We start from the raw sequence: 9,091 nt of genomic DNA, 5'->3' as shown, positions 1-9,091 counted from the left end.
TTTCCACATAATCAAAAACTTCATGGCATCATATTTTTGTTTAATTTCTCAAGTTAGTAATAGCAAGTACCAATGTGACTTTTTTAAAGACAATCTCAGACTACTGTTTTAGTTCTTCATTAGAAAAAGGAAATGCCCTAAAAAATTTCCACTTAAGGATCTTTTATATAAATATATTGACATAATTACAGACACCGAAAATTAAAATAAAGTTAAGATTGAAAAACTGCATGAATCTTGACTATTTTCCTTCCACCACTAGATTTTTTTTCTTGCTATTTTCCAATCTCAGATCAAATCTTAATCCAAGAATTCATTTTTCTCATCTTTAAAAAACATTTACTAAATTAAGCCAATGTTGTATAAATTGGAAAAAGAATATATAGGACCAGATACGTACAAATGTCCAAGTATAAAACAGTAATACAATTTCATTATTTCAACTGAAAGAAGAATAGAAATGTGAAACCAACAAGATATAGCACAGTGGTCAAAACAGTCAAGCAATATATTTGATATACCCTGTCCATAACTGGCCAGAGTACTTGTATGTGATATTTGGTAACATCTATTTAATAATGACTTCTAATTCTAATTCTGTTTTTTTTCCTCCAAAATGTGCCTAGACTGTGTTAGCGTTCAATTTTAAAATTATGATTTTTTTTATTTCTCACATAATGTAGTTAGCTCTTAGATAAAATAGGAAATATGGTGATAGTAACATGTAACAAAAGATGACCCATTAAAATTATTTGAAATAGAACAGCTACACTTGTTATTTAAAATAAAGAGACAATAGGTAATAGTGCACCACAAACCCCAAGTTATTTTAAGACAAAAAGACATTGTGACTCATTGTATGACATGTTTCCTCAGGAAACACCAATTATTGAATGGGTCAAAGCACCTCAGAAATGAAAAAAAAACATGCAGAAAAAGATTGCAAAATTGTCAACAACGACTTTCCTATCTTCTGTTTAAAGAACATCAACCCACAAGTTATTTTATCTTCTAACTAGCCTTTCCTTTATCATCACTAGAAATCTACTGTAATATATATAAGAGCTGAGATTTCTTGTTCTTTCTCACCTTCATTTGTCACCTAATTGGCAGGAATAATTTTGACCAGCAGATTAATCAGCCCTACTAAGAAGGATCCTCATACAACGGTAGGTACGTGGAAATATGAATTGAAGAACTCTTACTTTGAATACCAAATTTTTCTCAGACTTTCAAAGGTATCATTTTGATGGGATTCTTATAGAACATTGATTTTCACCAAAGGAATAATATATACTTATATGAAATCTGATAAGCCATAAAATGCATTGAATTTTGAGAAATTCTGTATGTCACAATAAAGCATTCATGCTAGGCACGTGGGACAAGTCCATCCATTTACACAATCAACTTTTTCCTATAATGTACCTTAACACTTTTGTGCTTCATAATGACAAGAATACTATCAGATATAACTCTGAGACAACTGTTCTACAGTATATTTTTATTATTGGTTTTGCCTTTGCTTTTTTAAAACTTTTTATTAAAATGTGTCATAGAAAAAAGGATGCTTAAAGAAATAACCATATGTACCTGTAATTAAATATTCACTGAAATTTTGTCCCTAGGATTCTTTTAAGACTAAGACTGTTCAGCTAACACATTTAATTGATGGTCAGAATTGACTGTCAGAAAAACCAGTCTGCACAAAGGTGCATAAAGTTACTTTCCCAGAACTCAGGCTATCATGTCCTTGCAATATATTCTAAATTTAGAACCTATTGACAGTAAAATACCTGGACACCTCTCTTTTTTCTACCCTGGTCTTTGTATATGAATTTTTGGAATTAGTTAGAGATTGCTCATGATAGGGCAAAATAACTTAGCAGAATATTGTTAAAAATATTATGTGACAATTTTTCTTTAAACTATGTCTACCAGGGTGATTCTTTTCCTTTCCTTTTTCTAGGTGTTCCAAGAAATTTAATTTAAAACATATGATCTAGAGAAAACATCAATAGCTCAAATACAAGTCTGCAGAAATCTATAAAGTAATGTAACCATTATTTAATAATACCAAGAGTTCAAATCCAAATAAGTACCATTTCAAAGTAGCTATTTCTGAAAGCAAAAACCTTATGTCATAAAGGCTTCCAATAAGTAAAACACTTTTAAGAATAACTCTTTGCCATTACCTCCAGTGTCCATTTACAAGTCAAAAGCAAAAACTAATTCCACCGTTTTATAGTTCAATGTTATAAAACCTACCAATATTGCTCCAAAATAACATTTAGGCAAATTTCTTAAAATACTACTATACTATCCTGTACTACATCATAAACAAAGAGTTGGAATACATTCCAAAGAGTACTTTTTTACAGCAATGCTGATCAGCCATTCATTGTGCTTACTTTCAGAGGTAATCATAAAGATGAAACCACTGTGCCTGATCACAGGCCTTCTGGCTCTTGCAGCATGTTTCTTGGTAAGTCTGCTTAATCACATCTTCATATTTCTCTCACAATTATCACTTCGGATTTCTTTTCACATTAATAATGTTACCCTTCCTTATATGTTAGTAGCTATCAATGATTGATGAAACACTGTTCTAAGGCTTTAATTTAAATTTAAATTTAAATTTAAATTTAAATTTAAATTTAAAATCTAATTTAATTTAGGGAATCTGCGTGGTTCAGTCAATTAAGTGACCAACTCTTGATTTCAGCTTAGGTCACGATCTTGTGGTTTGTTAGGTTGACCCCCGCGTCAGGCTCTGCTCTGACAGTGTGAAATCTGCTTGGGATTCTTTCTCTCCTTCTCTCTCTGCTCCTACCCTGTTCAGGCTCTTTCTCTTCTCTCTCAATTTCTCTCTCTGTCTCTCTCCCTCTCTCTTTCAAAATAAGTAAGTAAACATTTTTTAAAAACAATAAAATCTAATTTAAATAGCCACACATGGCTCAGGGCTACCATGTTGGATAATTTAGATCCATAATATCAGACTGCATTATACAGACATGTATAAATATGGGTTCCTGCATATATAAGCAATTTCACAAGTAGGTAAAGCAAATTTATTGCAGATTTTTGATCCTATATACTTAAAGACATTATTTGAATATCTTTGAACGTTATTGGAACTATTTCTTTATCTATAAAATGAGATACTTAGAGCAGTTTTTCTCAACATGGGGTTCATGTGTCATCTAAATCAAAGTTATTTGACTCATTTATTAAAACAGAGTATTCCAGACCTTATCCCAAAAGAATAAGAGTGTCTGAGAGTAGGACCTGGGAATATGCATTTTGCCATGGACTCAGGGGCTACAGACGTTTATTTTAACACCCACCATGTATAAAGGACTGGGTGAAGCACCACAGAAGTTACTAAACATTCAAAGTTGCAAGAGATTTTTTTAAAAAGCCACAGGTTTTTGTCTTTTTAAATATTAAAATGATAACTTCAAAACAGGGATAGATTAACTCCAGTTTGGGAAGAGATTAATTCCATAGTAATTTCTACCAAAGAACTGTAAAATCTAACATCAAATGGAAAAAAAAAAAGAGTTTTGGGTTTTTTTTTCAGAAACCTAGGACTTCTACAAAGCACACAACATAAACTTATTCTGAAACATGAAACAATGCTTCTTCTATCTACTCTCAGAAACTTGAACAAAAGGAGGCAATTAAATAGGTCATTCAGGTAGTCTGACCTTGACCATGTAAGTGCACTATAAATGTGACATAATTTTTGATAAACCAATAAAACATACTGACATATTTAAAAGTGATATTATGCCTTACTGACCCCATCCTAAAGCTGACTTTCAATATTTTCATGTCCTCAGAATATAAGAGAAACACACGTTATTTTTAAAGGTTTAGGCTTCGGGGCGCCTGGGTGGCACAGTCGGTTAAGCGTCCGACTTCAGCCAGGTCACGATCTCGCGGTCCGTGAGTTCGAGCCCCGCGTCGGGCTCTGGGCTGATGGCTCAGAGCCTGGAGCCTGTTTCCGATTCTGTGTCTCCCTCTCTCTCTGCCCCTCCCCCGTTCATGCTCTGTCTCTCTCTGTCCCAAAAATAAATAAACTTTGAAAAAAAAAAAAATTTTAAAGGTTTAGGCTTTGATTATGTAACAATGATTTTTTTTTTTTTTTTGCAAAATAAACTTGAGAGTTCCAATAATACAAGCAGTTTAGCATAAGTAGTTTATTTTTATTTTATAAAAATTCTTTAGTAAAATTTAACATTCATTCATTATTTTAAAAACTCTCTTAGCAAACAGGATTGAAGGAAATTTCCTTAATCAGATAGAGGTCTTCTACAAAAGGAAGGAGCCGTCTTCGGCACTCAGCACTGGTCTCAGTCTGTTCTTTACTAATCTAACAGACCTGCTGAACCTTCTCCTTTCCCACTTCTACAAGGGGGAAGAAAGAGAGCCACACAGGTCATCAAGATGTCTCTCTCCTCACTCCCAAAGCATGAGCAGTTTAAATAGAAGTAGGCCTTTCACCAACTTAATTGCATGAGATTCATCATGGTTAATAATTACCGAAATACAGAAACGCAGAGTAGAATATCCTTTTTATATAGCAGGGTAAGTAGTAATATTGGGTCTTCATTCTGTTATAGGTAATTTTCCCAATGCTTTACAGACATTATCCCACTTAATCCTCAAAGCAAATCTGACAAAGGGACTACTCTTAATACCATTAAAATATAGATAAATTTAGATTCAAAGTATCCATGTTTTAGCTGGATTGTTCTTAAACTAATACAAGAAATTAACTCCAAATACATAGCTTTGTTGTAAAGGAAAGAGGTGAAAAGACAGTGATAGCAATAAGGGAATTCATGGTTGAAAGTAGACTCTTTAAAAAGGTAAACTGAGGGGCGCCTGGGTGGCACAGTCGGTTAAGCGTCCGACTTCAGCCAGGTCAGGATCTCGCGGTCCGTGAGTTCGAGCCCCGCGTCAGGCTCTGGGCTGCCTGGAGCCTGTTTCCGATTCTGTGTCTCCCTCTCTCTCTGCCCCTCCCCCGTTCATGCTCTGTCTCTCTCTGTCCCAAAAATAAAAAAAAATAAAAAAAAAAAAAAAAGGTAAACTGAACATAAATGATAGTTGTTTCCTAAGGAAAAGAAGTCAGTTAAAAGACACGTATTAAAGTGCAGGGGGAAGAAAGGGGAAAATTGACAGAGCTCTGAGAAAATACTTGTAAAGGAAAAGGAAATATGTAGATTTTAATAACTTTGTGGTTGTGTGGCCAGTATATTGGTGAAGTTCATTTCTAATTTCTTGCATTATTTTGGAGTAGAAGGAAAATCATCCTGGTGGGGTGACTGAGGGTCAGGAAGAGGTAGAGAACTTCAATAAAATTGCCATAAACTTAGAAAATTATAAGCCTCTGGGGAATAAGGTTCAGTTAACCTGAGATGCTTGAAAAGATCACAGGGCAGTGCTAAGGCACTATAAATGGGTGATGGCTCAGTACCTCTGACATCTGCTGCCACTGCTCAAAAACCTGTAATTGGGAATCAGGGAGACAGATGATTCAGAAGACAAAATAATCATAAAGTTTAGAATTTGCAAGAGCAAAATGCCACATGAACAAATACATGGAGGACCTAAGAACAGAACGAGGGAAATGCAGACACCTGTGTCTGACATAAGTCCTCAGCAGAACAGGACTTGTGCATTCTTACGCTACAGAACAGGCATATTTGCACTCCATTCGGCATGCTCTCTCCCCATTTTTTGTTATTTTGACTTCCTTTCAAAGTCTGCCTTCTCGGTTCAATGATCCTTAATCTTTCATAAACCAATCGCTCTAAATCTCTAATGTATTTGTTTCCCACACTATTTTTCAACTACTTTTACTTCCAAAAACTGCAACCACTGTACTAGTGTTAACATAACAAATAGTAGTATGTAACATTTATTGAGCACAGTAACTGGGCCAGCCTTCGCCCGAAGCACTTTACAGGTAATATTTCACAACAAATCTGACTCAAATCTGAGACATCTCACCCACTTCAAATCTCAGACAACCTCAGAGTTGTCTCAAACTTGAATTTGGCGTGGGAGGGGGGTTTCTGAAACATCCCACATTAAAAAAGGAAAAAATTCTGATCATAAATTGTAAAAGTGTTTCTAAACTTTACAAAGCTACAAAAATGAATTTAAAACTACCCATAATCTCAATACTCAGAAATAAACATGACTACCATTAAAAAAAAAAAAAAAGGTAGGTGTTGGGTACTATTATGAACATCATTTTTCAGATGAGGAAAGAGAGTCTCAAAAAGGATTCCAACATTCACACAATCTCTAAGTAGCAGGGGCAGAATTCAAACCCTGGCATTACACTCGACGGACTATCATTCTGCTTCCATTTGGGCCATTTTGTACTGTCTTGTACTGTAACCACTTGGTCTGTAGACTTACAAAAGGCATGTCTGCATGCCCACAGCTCCTACTTTAGTGTACCGCACAAAATAAGTGCTCAATAACGTGTTTCACCGTTTATTAGTGTTCAAAGCCTGAAATAATCCCCAACGCTTGAATGAGATATAAAGAGACATTTTCCTCATTTGGAATTGATTCCAATCACAGGCTCTACCAAAAACATAGGACATGATTTTACTCACGATCTTTTTCCCCATCAAAACTACCTCAGCTTTCATTTAAGAGCCTAGGCATTCAGAGGGTGAAAGAGAACTCTTCCCTTTCTCTGAGACAAACTTTCAGACTGTGTAAGTTAGATGTGTATGTAAGAGTTTTCTATTGCTAAATAACAAATTACCACAAACTAGTAGCTTTGGGAAAAAATGCATTTATTATCCCACAGTTCCTTTGGTCAGACTCTGGCCTTGGCTTGGTTGAATTTTCTGCTCAGGGTCTCCCAGGACTGAAAAGGTATTGTCAGGACTGTATTCTTTTCTGGAGCTCAGGGACCTCTTTTCCAATTTGGGTGGCTGTGGGCAGAATTCAGTCCCTTGTTTATAGGACTGAGGTCCTTACTTTTTTGCAGGCTATGAGCCACAGGGCCCGCTACTACCATCTACTTCCATGTGGTCCTCTCCACAACACATTTTTTTTGCTTCAAAGCCAATAGGAGAGCACCGCAGTTTCAAATCTCTGAATTTGTCTGACCTGCAGAACCCATTTTAAAAGGACTCACCCGATAAGGTTATGCCAGTATATGCCAGCAGGGGGCAGGAATCTTGGAAGCCATCTTAGAATTCTGCCTGCCACAGAGAGTATACATTCTTATGCTTAACCTAGAAATACCTAATTAAAAATTGTTCACTTCTGTTTTCCCACAGCCTGGTGAGAGTCACAGAGGTCCCAGGAGACGATATCCACCTAGGCCACTGCTTCCTCCTCCTCTACGGTTTCCTTTTGGTCCAGGATTTGCTCCACGCCTTCCTCCACCTTATGGCCCAGGGAGAATTCCACCACCCCCTCCTCAGTTTTTTGGCCCCGGGAGAATTCCACCACCCCCTCCTCAGGTTTTTGGCCCCGGGAGAATTCCACCATCTCCTCCTTTATTCCCCAATGGCCCAGGTTATCCATATCCAGCTTTCCAACAAAGACGTTATCTAATTCGATTTCCATTCATCCCTAGATTCCCTCTGATGTATCCTTTTGTCCTCACACCCCAAAGACAAACTACTACAACAACAGGTTCCGCTACAACCACAACTGACCCCACTACCACCCAAACGGACTCTGCCACTCCCATGACAGCTTCTCCTCCCCAAGAGACAAAGACCACTTCTACTCCCCAAGAGACTACTATCGCTTCTACTCCCCAAGAGACAATGACAGCTTCTCCTCCCCAAGAGACAAAGACCACTTCTCCCCAAGAGACAACTGCTTCTACTCCCCAAGCGACTACTATTGCTTCTACTCCCCAAGAGACAACGACTGCTTCTATTCCCCAAGAGACAACAACAGTTTCTCCTCCCCAAGAGACAACAACCACATCTACTCCCCAAGAGACAACGACAGCTCCTCTTCCCCAAGAGACAACTACCACTTCTACTTCCCAAAAGACAAGTCTCAAGACCTTTTTAGATAGACTCATTTCAATTTTTGGATGAGAATGAAATATTCCATAAGCTCTAACCTTTGGGAGGAATAATCTTAGAAAGAAACTATAAAACAACCCACATAAACATTATGACAACAAAGTGAAAATAAAGAGTTGAGCAACAATATGAAACCTCCAGTGTGGTCATGTGCACCCTGGGTCTGTCCCCCCTTTTCTGCCCAATGAAGATTAGTACTGCCAGAAGCCTGGCCTTGTAACATGAAGTTAAAGAGGTAATTAGGGGAAAATACAGTGAGATATCTGGACTTGTACTTAGAGTGACGGAGCTGTAAGATTAGGCAACAAGATGCTCTCTTGAGTACCACAACCCATCATACAACTACAAAACACAAAATAACATATTAGTAGATATTCAAATAATCTTAGCTCTCCCCACAGCATTCTCCCTGAAATATTCCTGAGTACCACAAGATCATTAATTATAAATAAGCTTTCATATTATCTGCTCAATTCCAGAGTAAAAATGCCTTTCTAGCAAACCAAAATACCTAAGTGAACTATGGGGCACAAGTCTTGGAATCTGATATGAAAAATCATTTTCCAAGTTAAGGAACAGATAGATGATGGTTTCAGAAATCAATAATGAAAGGCTGATGGCTGAGACTCCAAAGTTTCCATTGCTTCCAACTATTAGTTAAGGTTTTAATTGAAAGTATTATGACTATTTCAGAAATGGCCTCATTATATCATGAACACTATATCTTTCATACATTTTTGACTTTTAAAGTAATTTTCTTTTCAAAAAACAACTACTTACATTGTCAACAATCACATGAATCAAAATTACTCAAAGATAGCTATTTTAAGCATTAATTTGTTTATATGTGCTTAATTTTATCTTTAATCCCACAGTAGTTCTTGAGAATCTACTGTGATACAGAATCTCTTTCAGTAGTTAAGTAATCAGCAATAAGGAAAGCTGTCAAAGTCACTACCTTCCTGGAGCTTCCATTCAAATATGACAAAAAAAAAAAAAAAAGT

General features: G+C 36.4%; 1 protein-coding gene across 1 annotated transcript; it reads left to right on the top strand.

Annotated features, from left to right (window-relative positions):
- The first annotated feature begins 1,017 nt into the window (after nucleotides 1-1,017).
- LOC112858724 (uncharacterized) lies at nucleotides 1,018-8,214 on the top strand. Its single transcript, XM_025922140.2, has 3 exons — nucleotides 1,018-1,169; nucleotides 2,418-2,485; nucleotides 7,320-8,214. The coding sequence occupies exons 2-3, from the start codon at nucleotides 2,432-2,434 to the stop codon at nucleotides 8,097-8,099; spliced, it is 834 nt and encodes a 277-aa protein (XP_025777925.2). The 5' UTR covers nucleotides 1,018-1,169; nucleotides 2,418-2,431; the 3' UTR covers nucleotides 8,100-8,214.
- The last annotated feature ends 877 nt before the right edge of the window (nucleotides 8,215-9,091 follow it).

This window comes from Puma concolor, chromosome B1 (genome assembly GCF_028749965.1).
Source record: "Puma concolor isolate L17-30 chromosome B1, mPumCon1.1.hap2, whole genome shotgun sequence".
NCBI lineage: Eukaryota > Metazoa > Chordata > Mammalia > Carnivora > Felidae > Puma > Puma concolor.
Note: the sequence above shows the minus strand (reverse complement) of the source record. Positions and strands in the feature narration are given on the sequence as shown.

Excerpts from the sequence above, each read along its gene's own strand:
- LOC112858724 (XM_025922140.2), top strand. The coding sequence starts at position 2,432 with ATGAAACCACTGTGCCTGATCACAGGCCTTCTGGCTCTTGCAGCATGT. Across the intron at positions 2,486-7,319 it reads CTCTTGCAGCATGTTTCTTG|CCTGGTGAGAGTCACAGAGG; the intron begins GTAAGTCTGCTT and ends GTTTTCCCACAG.